The 22388-nt window shown below is 35.4% G+C and overlaps 1 protein-coding gene across 1 annotated transcript in view; it reads right to left on the bottom strand.

The window, feature by feature from the left end:
• Positions 1–22388, bottom strand: part of LOC122753085 (phospholipid-transporting ATPase ABCA3-like) — a 265236-nt gene that overhangs the window by 129951 nt on the left and 112897 nt on the right. The window contains exons 7-8 of the mRNA XM_044000190.1: positions 21852–21972; positions 9739–9912 (exon numbers count right to left, since the gene is read on the bottom strand). Of these exons, the coding sequence (XP_043856125.1) occupies positions 9739–9912; positions 21852–21972 (295 nt within the window). The remainder of the gene's footprint in view (positions 1–9738; positions 9913–21851; positions 21973–22388) is intronic.

Below are 22388 nucleotides of genomic sequence, written 5' to 3'. Positions count from 1 at the left end.
GATGATCCAGACTTGTGATGGCCTAAGTAGCATCAGAATTTATTTGGTGGGTGAGATATTCCCATTGTTGTGCCATACCACCATGAGTGTTTTATTTCAAGAATATTTTTATAAACTGTCTCTGACATCCTTCATCTGCTATTTAAAGATAAGATACTTTTATGGTGTTTATTATTTATGTTGAATTTCTCTACTAGTAAGCATTGTTATAAGAAAGACTGTTTTAGTGATAGTAGAACCCCTGGAATGTTGGGGAAGGGGGGGATTCTTGCCACCAAGGGGTGAAATGTGAGAGGAGCTGGTTTTATGTGGAAAGGTGGAGAGGGTTGGGGGTTGTTGTTAAGAGTGATTGGGCTGCCTTACTCATTACGCGTTTTTTTTTTTTTTTTATTCATTATGCATTTCTGAGGCAGGACTCTTTTTGCATCTTCAATGGGCTATAATCAATGCATCTACTCTGTCCTACCCTTTTTATCCCCTTTTCCTTCCTGGGAAGCCCAATCACCAGACAAAGGAGGTTTGACCCTTATGAAAATGGAGTGTTTTCAGTCTCTTGAATTATATATAAAGAGGCTTAGCCTCAGGGGAAATGTAATTGAAATTGAAACTTCACTTCCAGGGAATGCATCCCTTAAGTGACAACAGAGAAACTGAATAATACTTTATCTTAACTGTATTTTTTTTAACGTATATTCTTTCAATTGTATTTTACAGTCCATAAATGCTTATTGCATTTTAAACCTAGAACCTACTGGACTTAACATAATTTAGGCTTGACCACAATATTCTCCCTTCCTACTTTCAAATCTTGGAATCCCTGGTTTTCTTCAAAACACAGCTCAAATAACACCTTCTGCATGAGGCCTTTCCTGGTATTTTGTGTAAGTCATGGTTTTTAAATGTGTTTTTTGTAGGCAACAGATTGCAGGGTTCTGTTTTCTAAAACAATCTGTCACTTTTTTGTTTTATTGTATTATTTAATTCATTCACATTTAAAGTTATGAGTTATATTTCCATCTGTCTTTAAAATTGGTCTTTTTAAAAGGTATTATTCCCCCCTTCTACTATAAACACAATATTATGCTCCTTCATTTAATTTTATTCATTTTTGGTGAGGCAATTGGGGTTAAGTGACTTGCCCAGGGTCACACAGCTATTGTCAAGTGTCTGAGGCCAGGTTTGAACTCAGGTCCTCCTGACTCCAGGGCTGGTGCTCTACCCACTGCACCACCTAGCTGCCCTCCACTTAATTTTTAAAGTGGTCTTCTCACTGGCTCTCTTTCCCTTCCCCTGATGCCTTCTTCTCATTTGTTACGAACACTTTCCCTTTAAGGTTTTATTTATTAGTTCTTCTCTTCTGTTTTTATCTGGTTATAGATTTCTTTATCTACTTTTTCCCCCTCACAGTCAAATAGATTTCCCCTTCCTTTCCTCTCCTTCACCTAGACATGTTCATTACTTAAATTTTTGTGCCCCTTTCCAAAAATTACTTCTCTTAGTCTCTTCATTATCTATCTTCTCTTTCTGTTTACTCCAGATCCTCATTCTGTTTCATGATCCCTACAATCACCTGATCTCTCTCTTTTCTCCATATTCTTGATAAAATCAAAGCTTCCAAGATGTTCATTCTAGATTCTCACCTCTAGGCTCTCTCTATCACTGCCTTATAGGATTCAGCCCATGGATTCCCCTTTTCTTATTTATTTAGAATTTTCTCCAAGTTACATGTAAAAAACATTTTTTTCACATTGATTTTTTAAAACTTTGTGTTCTAAATTTTCTTCTTCCCTCCCTCTTCAACCCTCCCTAAGAAATCAAGCAATTCAATATAAGTCATACATGTGCTGTCATGCAAAACATCTTTACATTAGTCAGGTTGTGAAAGAAAATAGACAAAATAACTTCAGAAAGAGGAGCTAACAAATAAAATTATACTTCAATCTGTATTCAGATACCATCAGTTCCTTCTCTGTTGACGGTTTGCATTTTTCATGTGTCCTTCTGATAGCATCCTGCTCACCATTTCTTTCACAGTTATAGTGATATAGATATATAGCTAACTGTATTACCCTCCATCCTATTCCCTCCCCTTGATATTGACTTTATTTTCTATCTTCTTTCACCCTATTCCTCCTCGAAAGTGTTTTGCTTTTTACTGCCCCCTGCCCCAATCCACCCAAATCCCTTCTTTCACCTCTCCCCATCTTTTCCCCTTCCCCTCCCACTTTCCCTCAGGACAAGATATATTACTATATCTACTTGAATGTATATGTTATTCCCTCTTTGAGCCAATTCTGATCAGGTAAGGTTCACTCACTCCCCAACTCCTTCCCCATCTTCCTCTCCACTCCATAAGCTTTCTCTTGTTTCTTTTATGTGAGCTACTTTACCACCTTCTACTTTTCCCTTTCCCTTTCTTCCTGTTACGGCTAAAATTCTAGCTAGTCTTCTAAAATATCTAATGAGTGGTCGCCTATAAATTATAAGCTTTAACAAGAGTTAGACTTTTAAGCATTTATTAAAGAGAATAAAAAGACTATAGACCAACATCCCTAATTAACATTGATGAAAAGATGTTAACTAAAATGTTGGCCAAGAGTTCATAGCAACTTATCTAAAAGATCATATACTCTGACTGGTTTGGATTTATACAAGGAACATGATCTTGGTTCAATATAAAAAAAACTAAATATAATAGGCTATATATTAAAAACAAAATCCCCCAAAACAATCATTATTATATCAATAGAAAGGATTGAGATAAATATGTAAAGTACTCTGTAAACCTTAAAGTGCTATATAAATGCTAGCTAATATCAAGGTGATTAAAAGGCTTTCTAACAAATAACACTAAGAACTTAAGAATAAATGGGCCTTTCCTTAATATAGTAAGAAGCAATTAAATAAAATCCATAGTCAATATTATATATAATGGGGATAAACTAGAAGTCTATCCAGTAAGATCAAGAGTAAAGCAAAATTATCCATTATCATTCTTACTTATGATATCATACTAGAAATATTAGCTATAGAAGCAAGATAAGAAAAAAATGAGTAATCATAAGCAAAGAAAATACGATTATTGCTTTTCTAAGATAAAATGGCAATTTACTAGAGAATCAATTAAAATTAATTGAGTAAATGAATAATTTCAATAAACTTTCAGTATGTAAAATAAATCCATATAATGTATCATTTCTATATATTGCCCACAACAAAGCCCAACAGGAAGAGAAAAAGAAATGTCATTCAAAATAACTAAAGATTATATAAAATACTTGGGCATATACCTACCAAGACACACACAAATGGAACTCTATACATTTTGTATACAATTACAAATTACTTTTTTTGTTGTTTTGTTTTGTTTTACAGGTGTGATGAAATAATGGGATTTAGCAGATACTCAAAGACCCACCTGGAGATTAATCTATACTGATTGAATCAAGTGAGAGTGATTGACTGCTGATTAAGCTACTTCAAGTTAATTGGATTGTAATCACACCTGGCTATCCCTTAAAACGGTATTGTTCTCAGAAACTAGACTGTGAACTCAACTTGAGAACACCTTCAAAGCCAATGGATTTGGATGACACCAACCAATCACTTTGAAGCAGTGTGTAAGGACAGCCTCTGTTCCAGATCTATAAAAAGCTTCCACAAACAGCTTGCTAGTGGGTTCCTGATTAAAGCAGGCTCGTGGAGGAGGACTTCAGGAAGAACCCAACCAGGCTGGAACTCTAGGCTAGACTGGTGCTGAAGCTTCTGATTTAAGGCGACCACAATTTAGATTTTAAACATCACATAGGGCAATGGGAGTTAAGTAACTTGCCCAGGGTCACACAGCTAGTAAGTGTCAAGGGTCTGAGGTCGGATTTGAACTGAGGTCCTCCTGACTCCAGGGCCAGTGCTCTATCCATTGCCCCACCTAGCTGCCCCCCCACAAATTACTTTTTTTTTTTTTTAGTGAGGCAATTGGGGTTAAGTGATTTGCCCAGGGTCACACAGCTAGTAAGTGTTAAGTGTCTGAGGCCGGATTTGAACTCAGGTACTCCTGACTGCAGGGCTGGTGCTCTATCCACTGTGCCACCTAGCTGCCCCCACAAATTACTTTTTATGTAAATACAAACATAACTAATTGGAGAAATATTTGTTGTTTATAGGGAAGCTGAATCAATATAGTAAAAATGACAACACTACCTAAATGATTTATTTATTCAGTGCAAGCAAAGGATTACTTTATGGAATTGGAAAAAAATTATAACAATTCACCCTAGGACCAAACGGTCAAAAATATCGCAGGAAATAATGAAAAAAGTGAAAAGTAAGGGGGTCCAGCAGTACCAGACCTCACCCTATACTTGAAAACAGCAATCACCAAAATAATTTGCTACTGGTTTATTTTTAAGTATTTTATTTTTATTTTTAAGTCAATCAGTGGAACAAATCAGCTATACAACTTACAGAAAGAAACAATCTAGCACAGCTGAGTATTCTTCAAGCCCAAAGACTAGCTAGCAGGGCAGTGACTCACTACTGAACAAAAACTAGAAAGAACAATGGAAGAATTTAGGTTTAGATCAGTACCTCATACTACATACCAACATTAGCTCCAAATGGTAACATTACTTAGTCATAAAGGGTAAAATCATAAATAAATTAAAGGAGCAAAGCAAAAAACAACCTACCTTGTTAATCTTTGGATAAGGGAAGAGTTCATGACCAAACAAAGGATCAGAGAAGATAAAGTGGACAATTTTGATTAGATAATTTTTTTTTGTTTTACAAAAACAGAGTCAATGCAGCTAAAATTAGAAAGGAAACATTTAACAAGAAAATTCTTTGAGATAAATTTCTTTTCATTTCAAAGTTATATAAAGAGCTGATTCAAATCTTTAAGAATAGGGGCTATTACCCAACTGATAAATGGCCAAAGGATATAAAGTCATTTTTTCAAAAGGAAGCAATCCAAGCTATCAATAACAATATGAAAATACGTTCCAAATAATAGAGAAATGCACATTAAAGCAACTCTGATGTTCCATCTCACAACCATCAGATTGATTGTCAAAGATGGCAAAAAAGGAAAATGAAAAGTGTCAGAGGGGCAATGAGAAAACAAGTACATTGATAAACTGCTGTTAAAGGTATGAACTGGTCCAAATATTTTGGAAGGCAACTTGGGGCTTTGCCCCAAATGTCAATTGTTATTCATCCTTTGTTTTCAAAGAGAAACAGTTACATCAGAAGGTAATGGCTTGACTTGCACATGAATTGGATTTAAGTGAGGCAGAGTTGCATAAATTTGACAGTCCCACTCTCTTCCAGAATCACCGAAGTCTAGTTGCAAGAAAAAATTCAGGATAACCGATGATAGCCTGGGAAGCAGTGGATAACCATGGCATCCTTAATGTCTGACCAAGCTCTAAGCACTTCACAATGCTGCTTCAGCTGCCTTCATGGCTGTTGGAACAAATCGTTCTCATCCACCTATTCCACCAGGGGAAAATCTTCATGTGCTTGGGATAGACACCTCTTTAACTTACCAACAGGTTTGAGGCCCATTAGTTACCCTCAACATGGTGTGGTCCATCTGCTGAGACAGTTTTTCTGAGGTATGGCTGCTGTGCATGCTACAGCTTCTTGGAGCCACGGGTGAGAGTTGGGTAATAGGTGATACTGTATATACCCTTTGGCCAAGCAATTCTTCTACTAGTCCTATACCTCAGAGATCAAATAAAGATGAAAAGCATCCATGTGTACAAAAATACTTACAGCAGATCTTTTTGTAGAGGCAAAAAAATGGAAATTAAGGGAAATTCCTATCAATTGTGGAATGGCTGAACAAATAATGTTATATAAACATAATGAAATACTATTAAGTTGTAAAAAAATGATGAGGGGGCATTCCAGAAAAAGTTAGGAAGACCTACATGAACTTATGCAAAGTGAAGTAAGTGGAACCAAGAGAGTATTTATATATTAACAACAACACTATAAAGACAAACAACTCTGAAAAAATTTTAAGAATTCTGATCATGTAATGAATGACCAACAAAGATTCAAGAGGACCAGTGATAAACTATGTTACCCACCTCCTGATAGAATTAAGATGAATAAAAGATATACTTCTAGACATAGATAATATGGGAATTTGTTTTGCTTCACTATGCACATTTGTTACAAAAGTTTTCTTTTTTTTTTCTTTTTAAGAAGGATGTGGGATTTAAAAATAAAAATGCTTATTTATGAGAAATTAAATTATATTTAAAAATTAATATATGATCTATCTATAAAAAGTTACACTACTTTTAAAAAAAGAAGAAAAGGGAAAGAGATACTTTTCACAGTTAGGGCTACAGGGACAATTTTTTTTTACAGGGACAATTTTTAACAAAACAAAGGACAGTGGTAATCTTAGTAGAACAACTTTAAATAGAAAAATCTAATTACATAAAGTTGAAAACCTTCTATATGAGCAAATTCAAAGCACTCACAAGACCTAGCATCTGACATATATAAGGAAACACTACAAATATGTAGGAACAAAAGCCATGCCCCAAAACATAAGCAATCAGAGGATAGTAATACATATGTATCTCCACTGACTTAGTGATAACACTACTAGTCATATACAACAGAGAGAGGGGACTCATAATTACAACAATATAGCAGTACTTTTTTATTGTAGAAAATAAATGGAAACCAAGTAGGTGCCCCAAAATTGAAGAATGGCTGAATACATCACACATTAATATAAAGGATTATTTATTGTGTCATAAGAAATTATGGCTCCAGAGAAACCTAGGAAGACTTTATAAAATGGTTTGAAATGAACCAGTGGACAATTTACACAATGACCACAGTAACATAAAAAAAAAAAAACCTTCGAAAAACTAGAGAGCACTGATAGATGCTTGACCATTCTTTATATCAGAAGCTTAATAGGGAAGCTTGTCAGAAATAATGAACAAGAGGTGCAGAGTGAGACATTTTTAGTCATGTCAAATGAGTTGGTTTCTTGCTTGATTATGCATATTTGTTGAAAGAAAGGGCAGAGCCAAGATGGCAGAGGAAAACCAATAAGCTCTGGGAACTCATGACACGATCACTCCAAAAAACCTCCAAATGATGCCAAAAGACAATTCCTGGAGCAGCAGAACCCACAAAAAGAATGGATTGAGACCATTTTCCAGCCAAAGATGGCTTAGATGGTCAGCAGGAGGGGGCTGCTATGCCAGGATTGGAGTGGAGCCCAACCCTATGGTCACGCTGACACAGATCCAGTCCCAGGCAGGCCTCACCAGAGAAACAGACCCTTGGAGGCTCTGAATCAGTGGCAGCAACTGTATCATCTGGAACTAAGTAAGCCCACTGTCTGGTGAGAAGGCTGAGCAGTTTGCCAGGGGGAGATTACAAGGGTCTCTGCTGGTGCTGAGGTGGATCTTGGGTGTTTCACCCCTGCTGGGAACCAGGAAGTAGGCTTGAGTGGTGGTGGTCCAGGTGTGGGAGGGGAGCAGGCTAGTCAGAGCTAACAATCATATCACACAAAGTTTTGTTGCCTAGTTACTTAGCAAGTTGGCCTGGGGTTATCTATGGACCAGAGAACAGGCCAGGCAAGTGAAGAACCTGCCCCTTCTTAAACACCATCTTTGAACCCCTGAAGCTTGGGACAGTATATCCTGGAAGCAGTGCCCCACTTTAAGAAGGAGTTAAAAGTCAAGTAAAAGACAGGCAAGATGAGCAGACAGAGAAATATGCAGACCATAGAGAGTTTCTTTAGTGACAAGGAAGATTGAGATACACCCTCAGAAGATGATAGCAACATCAGGGCTCCTATATCCAAAGCTTCCAAGAAGAATATGAATTGGTCTCAGACCACAGGGGTGCTCAAAAAGGACTTTGAAGATAAAGTAAAAGAAGTAGAGGGAAAAGTAAGAGAGGTAGAGGAAAAAAAAGAAAGAGAAATGAGAGTGATGAAGGAGGGTGATGAAAAAAAGTCAACAGCTTGAAAAGCCAAATTGGCCAAATGGAAAAGGAGATACAAAAGCTCTCTGAAGAAAATCATTGCTTAAAATTAGGATTGAGCAAACAAAAGCAAATGACTTTATGAAAAATCAAGACTATGCATATTTGTTGCAAGGAAGGGTTTCTATTTGGGGCAAAGTGAATAAGTAGGTAGTGAGAGATACGTCAAAAATAAAGAGAAAAAAACACTTTAATATAAAAGAAAAAAGTTCAGAAGGGATATGAACAAGGAAATCTTGTTATTACTATGCTAAATTTAGCATATACTTAAACAAAACATACATGGCTTGGCATGCAATATTCTCTTTTGTTCTTTGTATATAGAAATGTTCAAGTTTGTTGACTATACTCAGGTTCATAATTTTTAAAATTTAAATTAAAAAAATCAATAGAACTTTGTTGTATTTATATATAATAATGATAATAGCTAGTGTTCACATAGTGCCTTAAGATTCTGCAAAGTGCTATAAATGTTTCATTTGATCCTTACAATTCTATGAGAAAAGTGCTATTATTATATTTATTATTATTATTATTATTATTATTATTATTATTATACTTTACAGTAAAGGAAACTGAAGATATGAGAGGTTAAGTGACTTGCCCAGAATCATATAGCTACTAAGTGTCTGAGGCAGGATTTGAACTCAGGTTTTTCTGACTCCAAATCCAGCACTCTTACCCACTGCACCACCTACCTACGACAATTTCTATATTGGCTGAAAAATCAAAGGGAAGAAATCAATAAATACTTTCTAATAAATAATAAATTCCTCTTGATTAGTAACAGCACTATTTTGGTCCTGCTACACATTATCTCATGTCTGTATTACCAAGACAATTTTCTGAACTGGTCTATATGACTTTTGTTCCCCTGGACTCTATACTCCCCTTTTACCTTTTAAGAGATAAATTACCTTTTTAATTACCTTTTAAGAGCACTTTTATACACTTACCTACAATGTTCACTATTGCTTCCTGAATTAAGTACATATTTTTCAGATTTATTCACAAGGCCCTCCATAATCCAGGATGACCCTATTTATCAACTTGTTTCCCATTAATCTCCAGAATGCACCCTGCACTCAAATTAACCAAATCTATTCACTTTTCAGGAAAATTCTCATTTCCACTTCCGTGACTTCAGACATGTCTTCTGTACCTTCAAATGCCCTCTCAATTTCTCTATTCCTAGACAAATCTTACAAATTAAGGCCCAATTCAGGTCAATCTTCTCAATGAAGTGAGGAAATATTCCAGTCAATATTTCTTTCTAATATCTCTAAACTCCTAAAGTTCCTTTAATATATAGTATGTACCATATAGTATATAAGTATGTCCTAATAATAAGTATGTCCTAATTATTTCACAAGTATTAGTCTTATATCTCCAAATAACCTATAAACTGCTTGGAGTCAGGAAGAGATAGTAGACATTCAGTAAATGCTTATTTAATGATAGGATTTTCATGGACTAAAATGCATTAAAGATGAAAAATAGCTAATTACTTTTAAATGTGTTTTTAAAGTGTTACACTTAAATATATTGAAAGATAAAAGTTAATTTTCACTGACTAAAAAAAGCCAAAGCTTTGGCACTTATAGTTCTACATGGAAAAAAAATCAGGCTAGTATTATTTAAACTACCCTTATCTCCACTGCTTCTAGGTACCAAAACAAGGAAGAAACAATTGAGAAAAACTATGCTTACCTTTTCCTTCAAGTTTGATCATAAACAGTACTCCCAAGGCCATGGCAACATTTGAAAAGAGACAGAAGAGTAGTTTCATATAATGAGTCATGCTGAAGATGTTAAAACTGATGTAGAAGAATGGAAGATAGGAGAAGAAATAGAGAATACCTCCTGTGGCGACTGCTAGGTTAGCTACAAAAAAAGGGAAGGGTAAAATAATTTCCAACAAATAATATACATAGGCTATTATAGCATTTTATATTTATCTTTATTAATCTTCATCTTACCATCACATTATCTTGTCCCACAACATTAGACTGTTTTTTGATTCCTATTCCCATAACATTAAACTGTTTTTTCATTCCTATTCACCTCCAGTTTAATAAGTACCCCCTGAGTTTTATAACATCTACAAATTTTAGAGGCATACTAGTTATGTCTTCATCTGAGTCATTAGTGATATTAAAGAAAGCACGACTGCTATAAATATTTTTGCAAGCACTAGTCCTTTTAGTTTTTTTGAAATTTATTTGGGGAACAGAACTAAAAGTGGCATTTCTAGGTTAAAATTAAATGAAAACACTACATGAAAGAAATGGGAAAAAAAGTGAGAACTCTGTAGGAAAGACTTAGAAGGAGTTTAACTGCTTAGTATAAGAAATGTAAAACCTTATTCAAGTAACAGACTCCTTAAAAATTAGAATGTACAAGCCAAAAAAAAGTTAATGACTCAAGGGGCAGCTAGGTGGTGCAGTGGATAAATCACCGACCTTGGATTCAGGAGTACTTGAGTTCAAATCCATCCTCAGACACTTGACACTTACTAGCTGTGTGACCCTGGGCAAGTCACTTAACCCTCATTGCCCCACAAAAAAAAGTTAATGACTCCTTGAATCAACAAAAAAATAGTAAAAGTCAAGTCAAAAGATTGAAAAAATAAAAGAAAATGTAGAAAACATCAAGGAGAGATCATTTAAGAATCATTAGACTAAGTGGAAGTCATGATTTCTTTTTTTAAAGCCTGCATACCATATTTCAAGAATTCTTGAAAGAAAACTTCCCTGATATATTGGAACAAGAAAAGAAAATGAAAATGTAAAGAATCTAGTGAACCATCTACTAAAAGGAACCCCAAAATGAAATAGCTATTCTTATATTGTCTTTTCATTCCAAATGGGGGTAAGAAAATAATAAAAGTGTCCCCTCAGAACCGTAATATCATTAGGAATCATACAGAGAGTCAATTAAAGAAGAGGAGAGGGTCTGGGAGTGGTTTTCTTATGTTTTAATTATCTGGAAGGAAAAAAAGTTGGAAGTGGGGAATATACTAGGCAATAAAGAAAAGGAATAGTGGAAAATCTTACCTTACATAATTGGGATATTCAAGTAGACTATAAATATGTTACTATAGTAATTACAATCAACTTTAAAATACTTAGCTACTCTGATCAATACAATGATGTATTTATACATATATGCACATATATAAAGTTTATCTTAAATCATTAGTTTTGTTGTTATATAATTAGGCAAAATACTTTTTAATGATTTAAAATTTTTTTTTCATTTGTTGTAGTCTCTTTCATTGTTAGAGTGACAATTTTGTTTTCCTCACTTTTTAAAAAATCTGATGAAAAATAATTTATCTCTTTCACTTCTTTTAAAAATTAGCTCTTAATTTTTATCAATTTAATGAAATATTTATATGTAATTCCATTTATCTTCTTTGACATTGAGAATATATATATTTGTGTTTGGTTATAGTCTTAAAATTTGTTATCTTTCTCTTTTGTTGATAGGAAGCATTAAGATGATATAATTTTTCCCCTAAAGACTATTTTGGTACAAGCTTTGGATATTGTCCACTGTTGTCATTGTTGTTTATAAAATTATCTGTTGCTTCCATGATTTCTTCCTTAATATACCAATTATTTAGTATAAATTACTTAATCTTACTTTTTCAAAAGTAACTTACTATAATTTTTATTCTATTAAATTATTGTATGTTTTAGTATTTTTGCTTTACCAGTTATTTATGAGTTAATTTTGTCAAAAAACAAGGTCAATTTTGAAAAGGTGTCAATCAGAGATGAGAAATGAACATGTTTCTTTCTATTTTCATTCATTAATATACAGAAATCTGTCATAACTAAGTTTTTTTCATAACTGAGTTTTATAACTTTTCTAAAATTATATTCTGGTTCTTCTTTATTTTTTGTTATATTTCTAGGGGTCTGGAGGGGCACAGTGAAATTCCTATTATCATTTTACTTTTTCTTTCTTCCTATGATTCAACTAATTTCTTTCTTCAAGTAATTAGATGCTGTGTTAATCAGAGTATGTGTGTTTATGTGTATGAAGTACTGATATCATTACATTATCTATCAGCATGCCTTTTATCATAATATAGTTTCCCTACTTATCTCTTTGGGGACAGCTAGGTGGTACAGTGGATAGAGTACTAGACTTGAAATCAGGAAGACTCATCTACAAATGCCTCCTTAAACACTTACTAGCTGTGTGACCCTGGACAAGTCACTTAACCCTGTTTGCCTGAATTCTTCGTCTGTAAAAAAGAGTTAGAGAAGCATACAGCAAACCACTCCAGTATCTTTGCCCAAAATGGGGTCATGAAGAGTTGGACATGACTCAAATGACTAAATAAAAATACTTAGCTCTTTTAACCAGGCCCATTTTTACTTTTAACTTGTCTGGAATTGTTATACTACTTCTGCTTTTCTGAACTTACCTTAAGTATAATAAATACTGCTCTAGACAGTCACTGTAAATGTTGATGTTTCAAACAACATATGAATGAACTGTACATCCTAATTCATTCTGATACCATATCCTTTTATGGGTGAGTTACTTCCATTCATGCTTGTCGTTTTAAGTGTTCTCTCTTTTCCCCTTACCCTCCTTTACAAAGAGAAAGGGGATGTAGAAAGAAATGGAATCTAATTAACATTGGTATTTTGTGATCTAATTAATATTTTTCTCCTTCACCAAGGGCAGACCCTGATCTATGAATCTTAATCTTTCTCACCTCTAAAATTGATATTTGTTTTGCTTGTAAGAATTCCTTCCCCACATCTGCTCTCCCTTTATATAACCCCATTTGCCTTTTCTGTATTCTTCATTTCCTCATTGAGTTTTATTTTGACATGAAAATCTGTGTATATGTTGTTCATGGTTATATACTCTTCTTCTTGGGTACCCCATTTATCTTGAAATAGTGAGTTCTCCCATTTTTTCCTGATCTCTTCTCTAGTGTGGTCCTTTTCTCTTCCTTTATTTTCTTCCTTAGGACCAACAAAAAGAACAAAATCACAATCACACCCTGAGTTTGTTTATTCCTTAACTCCTTCTATGGCCTTTCAAGATAGTGGCATCCTGAAATAACACATCTCTTCTTACCCATTAAAATATAATTAGAGATGGAAGGGGAGCTCCAGCAAGATGGCGGAGGAAAGGCAATAAATAACCTCTCCAAGCTCCCCACATGATCACTCCCAAAACCTCCAAATAATGCCATAAGACAATTGGAGCAGCAGAACACACAAAAGGATGGGATGAGATCATTTTTCAGCCAAAGATGGCTTAGAAGGTCAGCAGGAAAGGTCTGTTGTACTGGGGTGGAAGTGGAGCCCAACCCTGCAGTTGTGCCAACATAGATACAGCCACAGGCAGGCTGCATCAGAGAAAGAGACCCCCCATAATTAGCTGCAGTGGTGGCTCCTTCTGGAAATAAGTTCAAGATCTGGTGAGAGGGTTGAGCAGTTGGCCAGGAGGAGATTACAGAGGTTTCTGCTGGTGCTGAAGCAGAACTCAGTTGCCTTGCTCATGCTAGGAAAGAAGAAGCAGTCTTGAGTGGCAGCTGCCCAGGATGGGGAGGGTCACAGGCTTGCCTGGAGCTTGCAATCACAGTGAAACAGAATTTTGTTTCTGGGTTAAAGAGCAAGTAGGCTATTTATAGACCAGAGCACAGGACAGGGAGTGGAGAACCTGCCTCTCTTTAAATCATACCACCTGGGACCCCCAGAAGCTTGGGACAGTACACCCTGGAAGTAGTGTTCCACTTTAAGAAGTTAAAAGTCAAGATATAGGCTAGCAATATGAACAGACAGAAAAAAATGTGGATAAAACATAGAGGGCAATGTGAAATATCTTCTTGGAAAAACAGCTGACCTGGAAAGTAGATCCAGGAGAGATCATTTGAAAATTACTGGACTACTTGAAAACCATGATCAAAAAAAGATCTTAGACATCATCTTCCAAGAAATTGTCAGGGAAAACTGCCCTGATATTCTAGAAGCAGAAGGTAAAATAGAAATGGAAAGAATCCACCAATCGTCTTCTGAAAGAGATGCCAAAATGGAAACTTCCAGGAATATTATAGCCAAATTCCAGAGCTTCCAAGTCAAGGATAAAATACTGTAAGCAGCCAGAAAGAAACAATTCAAGTATTGTGGAGCCACAGTCAGTATAACACAAGATCTAGCAGCTTTTACATTAAAGGACTGGAAGGCATGGAATATGATATTCCAGAGGACAAAAGAATTGGGATTACAACCAAGAATCACCTACCCATCAAAACTGAGTATAATCTTTCAGAAGAAAAATGGGACTTCAATGAAAAAGAGGACTTTCAGACATTAGTGATAAAAAGACCTGAACTGAATAGAAAATTTGAGTTTCAAATACTAGACCGTAGAGAATCATAAAAAGGTAAACAGGAAAAAGAAATTATCAGGGATGTTAAAAGGTTAAACTGTTTATTACATTCCTACATGGGAAGCTGATACTTCTAACTCAGAAGAACTATCTCAGGATTAGGGCAAATGATAGGAATAAATTTAGACAGGGAACACAGGTGGGAATTGATTATGAAGGGATGATATCTGTAAAGCATTTATTTTTTGTTTATCTATTTTTTTACGGGGCAGTCAGGGTGGGGTGGTATGCCCAGGGTAGAGCAGCTGGTGAGTGTCTTGTGTCTGAGACCAGATTTGGGCTTGGGTCCTCCTGGGTCCAGGGTGGGTACTTTACCCACTGTATTACCTAGGTGCCCTATTATGACATCTTTAAAATAAAATTAAGGGGTAAGAGAATCACACTGGGAGAAAGGGAAAGGAAGAGGTGGAATGGGGTAAAATATCTCTACATAAAAGAAGAGAAAGCTTATGGAGTAGAGGTGAAGATGGGGGGAAGCAGGGGAGTGAATGAGCCTTACTCTCATCAGAATTGGCTCAAAGAGGGAATAATTTATACACTCAAGTGGGTATAGTAATATATCTTGCCCTGTGGGGAAGTGGGAGGGGGAAGGAGATAAGGGGGGAGGGATGAAGGAAGGGAGGGCAGATTGGGGGAGAAGCAGTCAGAATCAAAACACTTTTGAGGAGGAATAAGGTAAAAGAAGATAGAAAATAGAGTAAATATCTTGGGGGAGTGAATAGGATGGAGGGAAACACACTTTGAAAGAGTAATTGGGGAAAATAATTTGAAGCACAGGCAAGAGCAATGCAAGATCATGATGATGATGATGATTTGCTGAACTTTGTGAAGAAAATTCTTTGTCAGGTAAAAGGTACCATATAAATGTTACCTATTATTGTTGTTCCAATAATCAACCTCATGGGTGTTTTGCAAGGAAATCTCCCTTTAAAGTACTATATAAATGTAGTTTACTATTTTTAAAAAAAGATGAGCAGGATGCTATCAGAAAAACCTGGAAAGACTTACATGAGCTCATGCAGAGTAAAATGTACTGTATACAAAATAACAGCAATATTGTGAGATGATCTGCTGCAAATGACTTAGTTATTTTCAGCAATGCAATGATCCAAGACAACTCCGAAGGACTTATGAAAAATCCAATCTATCTACAGAAAAAGAACTGATGGTACTGAATACAGATGGAAGTATATTTTGTTGTTGTTGTTGTTAGTTCCTTTTTCTAAAGTTTTTTTTGTCAGCTATGTTTTGCATGACTGCACATATATAACATATTGAATTGCTTGAGTTCTTAAGGTGGGGATAGGGAAGAAGGATGAGAATTTGGAACACAAAGTTTTAAAAATCACTGTTACAATTTGTTTTCACATGTAAGGTGGGGAAAATTCTAAATAAATAGGAAGGGGGAAAATATTTTAAAAATAAAATTAGAATAACTCATCATTGAGCCTCTTCCATTTGCTCAAATGAATGCATATTTCTAGGTTTCCTTGACTCTTGTGTTTGCATTTTAAGGTTCTCTCATTCAGATCTGGTATTTTCTGTGTGCCTGAAAATCTTATAATTCTAAAAATGGTCCATTTACCCATAAAGAATTATACTTCACTTTATAGGACAAATTATTCTAGATTGTAAGGCTTTGGAAAATTATATTTTTTCTATTTCAAGATAGTTGCTTCCACATGATCATGACTATGGCTCTTTGGTCACTAAAATCTTCCTGGAGGGGGCAGCTAGGTGACGCAGTGGATAAGGCACTGGTCTTGGATTCAGGAGGACCTGAGTTCAAATCCGGCCTCAGATACTTGACACTTACTAGCTGCGTGACCCTGGGCAAGTCACTTAACCCTCATTGCCCCACCAAAAATAAAAACAAAAAACTATTAAGTAACCCACATGGTCCCACCCCTTAAAATCTTTCTGGATGTCCACAGCATGTTCTATTTTTATTTTACTTAGAAGCTCTGGAATTTAGCTATGATATTCCTCAATGTTTTCCATTTTAAGTATTTTTCAAGAAGTGATTGGAGTCATTCTACTTCCATTTTCTCTTCTGGTTCTAACAGATTTAGGCAATTTTCTTTGTGATTTCTTGAAATATGATATCCATGTTGTTTGGTTATGCTTTTTCAGATGATGATTGTTATATTTTCTCTCCTTGACTTGTCAAGGTCAATCATTTTTGAAAACAAATACCTTACAATTTCTTCCACTTACAAATTTAAATTTTGCTCTAATTCCTTGTTGTCCCCTGGAGTTTTTCAGTTGTTTGCTCCACTCTATATTTTAGTGAGTCTGTATCTTTGGTAAGGTCCTCCTAAGTTACATAATCTCCTTCAAATTTTTTCCTCACAAGCTCTTATTTGGATTCTACTCTCATTATTTAAATCTTGCTTCATTTCTTCCAGTCATCCCTGTGGTCTTTACAGGAAAATCGAGTTTTCTCTGTGGGTTTATACTTGTGTAGTTATGTTTTTAATAAATGATTACCTCAAAGATTTTTCTTAATAGTATTTCTTTATTGTGACTAGTGTTTTATTTACTCACATTTTCCCTGTCATGGCTCCTTTAATCAGCATTCACAAGATTCAAGTCTCTTAATTGGGGCTTTTACTGGTTTCCATTGTGTTAACTCTCTCAGTTTTGATTGGGTTCTGACCATTATTTTATTCAGGTATTAACTGGATGGAAGTATTTACTTCTGTTACACTTTGGGTTAACTCCTTTTGATAACATAAAAGAGCAAAAAAAAAAACCCCTAAAAATTGTAACATTAAATGTAAATGACCTGATCTCTTTTATGAAAGAAAAAGATGATGAATAAACATAGAACACTAGTATTTCCATGAAACATACTTGAAGTAAAAATTCATAGGACCACAGTTAAATTGAAGGCACCTTGGAGGACATCTAGTCAATTTGCCTACCCCCACATAAGAAATAAGTATCAGGGATGTGATTTGAATCTATCTCTTTCAGAGCCGGGGCTCTTTATATTGTAGCACACTACCTCCAAAATGATATACCCAGATTGAAATAAAAATGTTGATCTAAACTATACCATGTAACAGCCAGCTCAAAAAAAACAGAAAATGAAAATGGTGTTATGCTATTGTTTAATTTAAAATTTTTGTATCAATATTCATTAAAGATATTGGTCTTTAGTTTTCTTTCTGTTTTCACTGTCCCTGGTTTAGGTATCTAGGCAATATTTGTTATCAGATAAAGAATCTGATACTATACATTATTTTCTTATTTTTCAAATAGCTATTATTGAAATAATTTTTTGGGGGCAGGGTAATGAGGGTTAAGTGACTTGCCCAGGGTCACACAGGTAGTAAGTGTTAAGTGTCTGAGGCCGGATTTGAACTCAGGTACTCCTGAATCCAGGAGTGCCACCTGGCTGCCCCCAATAATTTATTCTTTAAATGTTTTATAGACTTTATTTTCAAATCCATCTGGTCCTAGGGATTTTTCCTTTAGGAACTCATTTATGGATTGTTCAATTCATCTTTGAGACTGGGTTAAGTCCTCTATTTATTTTGCTATTAATCTGGAAATTTATAGTTTTGTAAATATTTATTAATTTAATTAGTTTTTTACTGGCAAATAATCAGTCAACAATTTGGAATAATTTATAAATATTTTTTCATTTGTTGTGAATTCACCTTTTTTATTTTTGATCCTGGTAAATTAATTTTCCTTTCTTTTAAAAAATTGAATTAACTACTAGCTTATCAGTTTTTTTAAAAGTGCCTAGTTTTTACACATTAATGTGATTTTAAAAAAGTTTTGCCTTTGATTTTGTTAATAAAATACCTCACTTGTGTTACTTATGTACTTATGTTCTTTCTTGGTACCTTACATATGGTCTTATACTTAATTCCTGAATTTGGATTTTACAGGCTCTGTATGGGCCAGGATCTGTGTACTTCTGAAGGAATGTCTGGAACATGCTTGGTTCTGTTTTGAATTCTCTTTGTACCTGCTGTTGCATTTTCTGAGTATAGACTATGTTCTTCAACTATCTCACACTTCGGGATTTCTGAGCTTTTAGTACAGCCAAAGTAATTTGATGCAGGGTGACAAGATCACTACTTTCTCATCTGCATTTTGCAAGCTCCTGATCTGGGTGAGCTTGCCCCTAGCTGGAACTCCAGTAAACTTCTGGTGGACCCAACTACTATCAGTTATCTGGAAGGAACTGCAGGTCCAGAGCAACACCTACCTAGCTGAGGGAATTGAGGGGACTGGAGAAGTAAGATATGATTGGAATTGAGTGAACCACATTGACTCTTATATTATAACTCAATTCTAGAGCTAGCTCAGTTCCCTTTCTATTCAATTATGGGTCTAGTTGAATTTCTGTCATGTAAGAAAACTTTAATCAATTGTGGGAATTTGGAGAAAACTTTAGTGCATTATTTGAACAGAGCCCTGAATGTCTGGGAAGCTGGACCATCTCTACCTGAAGCTTAAAGGCCCTTAACTAAGGACCTAAGTAAGTTATGCTGACCAGAAACCCAGTCAGATCCAAAGAGTTTTCTCACAAGTGTACATCTCAAGCAACCCACATGTCTTATCGGAAAACTGGCCCCCTTTGATCGATCGGTTATTGTTTCCATGTTTCTTTGATTGCTTACAGACACTTGGGGGGAGTGGGAACCTCTTTTTCTTATTTCAGAGAGTTGCACCTTTTCATTTCCCCCCTCCTACCTTGGAAAGTCCCTGATCTTTCCTCCAATTAGAAATCAGATAACCTAATATTGTATCTTGGTTAATTGTTTCCTTTTACTTAATTGGCATTATTTAACTTTTTTAATGTATAAAAATCTCTTTCCCCCTATATTTGAGGGTCCAGTACCAAAGCTGAGGAAGGTGACTGGTCCTGATTTGTTGGGCAATTGGCATGCCCTTCTTAATAAATTATAACGTTTGGAAGTTTGAACCTTTGCTTTCTCAGTCATTTCATCTTTCATCCACCACACTGTCCAAATTATGTGGCTGCTGACTACAGAATGAGCTAGGGGCATATGAGGAATGTTCTGTTCCCAGGGTCAGAAACATATAGCTATTCCTTACTTAATTTTCTCTGAGCCATAGTCCACCATCATTCCTTACCCTGCTCTACAAATCATAGGTGCAATATTCCCTTCTCAGCCCACACGGGATCTGTGGCTCATATCTGGGATATGAGTAATAGTGTCCCTTGTTGGCACCTATTCCTGTTCCCAACACATTAGGCCCTGCTGTGTTGAACTGTCCCAATGCATAGCGGTAGGTCCCAGTTCAGTCCTCACACTGGAAGACTCTGCATAGGGACCTGATGGCTAAACTCCATCCCCAGTGTCTGCATATCTCTATATCTCTATGCCAAGTTGGGCTAGAAAAATGGATTTTCCTATCAAGACTCATTTACTGAATTTTCTGTGTCTTTGTGCTGTAATCATGAGGAAGAGGTGGATTGTACTTTTTCTATTACTTTATCACCTTAGCTGGTTACTATTGCTTGATCCCTTTCTGAGAATCCCACACAACTTTTGACTTTTTCTGAGTTTTAAAATTTTCTTTTTGAGCTAGTCTGCCACCACTTGGCATCTCCTTTTGTATTTCAGGGAACCATGAGAGACATTTCAGGTGCCTCACATGTTGCAAAAATCCAAAGTAATTTTCCATTAGTATAATTTGGTCTCTCAAATAAAGGGGAATGGGTGACTTCCAGTCAACTTCACATCTTTCATATTTGGGGGCAGTTCTATTGAGATAGGACTTTTCCTGTAAGTGGAGAAACTCAACTTTCTTTTTAATTGTTTTTGGGTCAAGACAAGCTTTTGCAAATACCAAGACAAGGAGTAACATGATTTTTGAAACTGTATAACTATGTATTTGAGAGAGTATAATCCCCAGTCACATCAGCTAAAATAGGCCTGGGCTTTGATGGAAGAGTTCCTTTTCAGATTAGCTAAGAAGTGTGCCACATGAAATTTGCTGAGACTCGTTAGTACATTGCACTGAATAAAGAAGCTCTAAGGGTCAATGTTGAGTGTCTCCAAGTTATTAGAGACCTATCCAAATTTGGGAATGTGGATAAGACTATCATGGCTGATTTGCTGGGGGATTTAAGTGGTGAGAGAGTGTAGTTTTGGGGAGTTGATCAGGAAACCCTGGGTTAATTTGTTTTCCCTCAGCCCAGCTGACAAATTGTAGAGTATAAGGGGAATTTTAAAACAGAAAATAAAGTGTTAAATAAAGATCTTAAATAATGCTTAGCACATAGATTTAATAAACGTTTATTGACTGACTGAAAACAAAATATATAAAAAATATTTATACTTCATTATCCTTCTATGAAATATGAACTTCTTAAATGAACCTGATCAAATTAAAGGGCAGGTAGTTATTGGCTAGCTGAAAGCTGAATAATATCACTAAAGATATTAAAGTAAAAGACAAGCCCTCAAGCCCTCTAGGGATTTCAATTAAGGCAGAAGACAAATCTAAGAATTCTGAGCACTCACTATGAAAAAAGAATTTAAGCTCTTGAGAAGAAATTGCTCCTTGTTTCATGGGGAATAGGGTAATGCTCTCTCCTTCCCATCCCTACTACACACACACACACACCAGCTATGATGTCTTAAAGCTATTAGCTAAGCAAAAGACACCACAAGGAGCAAGGAGCAAGCCCAATGATTCAGGGCAGCAGAACTAAGGAGATAAGTGAGTTGAGGGAAATTTAGCAGCAGATGAGAGACTTGACAATAGAAATACTGTGCCCAGGATGAGTAGCATTGTGACACAGGAAGAGAAAATAAACCAGAGCCTTGTGATACAAGAAGTTTGAAATATCTGGGCTATGTGAGTGCCTATAATTCTCAGAGACACCATGCATTTCTGGGAGAATAGATTCCAGATTTTATTGCTCATTTTTCACAGGAAGTTGGGGAGTACAAGCTTTGCAGCTACAGTTCCTGCAAAGAATTTCAGTTGAATGACTGCTTTTGAGTTTGGTGTGTGTCATCTGCCTGACTGTTAAAGCTTGATGCATTTGTGGGGGCTTTGGGGGAACCCAGCCTGTCATGAGTTGAAAGGAACCTAAAAATGGATGCCAAATAGACATATGACCAAAAAAAGCACTGTACTATTAATTTTCAAAGGGTCCTGCAAAAAGATTTTAAAATTATTTTCCTCTAATTCCTCAAATTAAAATAGCAATTCATGAGAATAAACAATTGACTCTAAAAGGTCTAAATAATCTGTAAGAACATCTGTTCTCCATGAGAATTTTTGAAAGTTATAGGATAGCAGTGATACCCTACAGGAAAGCTTGAAAAAACCCCACTCCTGCTGAGTCTGTGTGAAAAATTAAGCAACTCCCAGATAAGATTCCTTTAACTCACCTTTACTGAAGAACACACTAATCATAAAGCTGAAGGAGATGGTGGCAACGGCAAAACATAACAGAAAGAAAAACACCAAAGTTGGGTCACTTTTTGTAAGCACTGACACATTATAACGCACCTATAAAATAATCATTGAAATAATTCAGTCACACAGATAAATGATATTTCAGAAAGACAAAGAAAAGTATAAAATAATTAAATATTCTTAAATTAATTAAGATATATAAATTCTTTTTCTAGGTGACTAAAAAGGATTTTAAGTAAACCACTTTATTAACTAATATATGGAATGGTTTAAATGAATGGAAGTCAATTAATTTGTACTAAAAGAACTAAATAAATATAACTAAATGATAGTATTATACTAAATTTTATACTGTTGCTTTTTAAATTATTTTGAACCATGACTTCAAAAGAGGGATGGGAGGGAGTAAAGAAGTGAGAGAAATTAGAAGCAAAAATAAAATAAAAATGAATTTTAAAAAATAAGCAAAAAAACTTTAATGTTCTCTTTTGCTATAATCACTTGTACGT

Source organism: Dromiciops gliroides, chromosome 1 (genome assembly GCF_019393635.1).
Source record: "Dromiciops gliroides isolate mDroGli1 chromosome 1, mDroGli1.pri, whole genome shotgun sequence".
In the NCBI taxonomy this organism is placed as follows: domain Eukaryota; kingdom Metazoa; phylum Chordata; class Mammalia; order Microbiotheria; family Microbiotheriidae; genus Dromiciops; species Dromiciops gliroides.
This window is presented reverse-complemented; position numbering and strand designations above follow the sequence as displayed.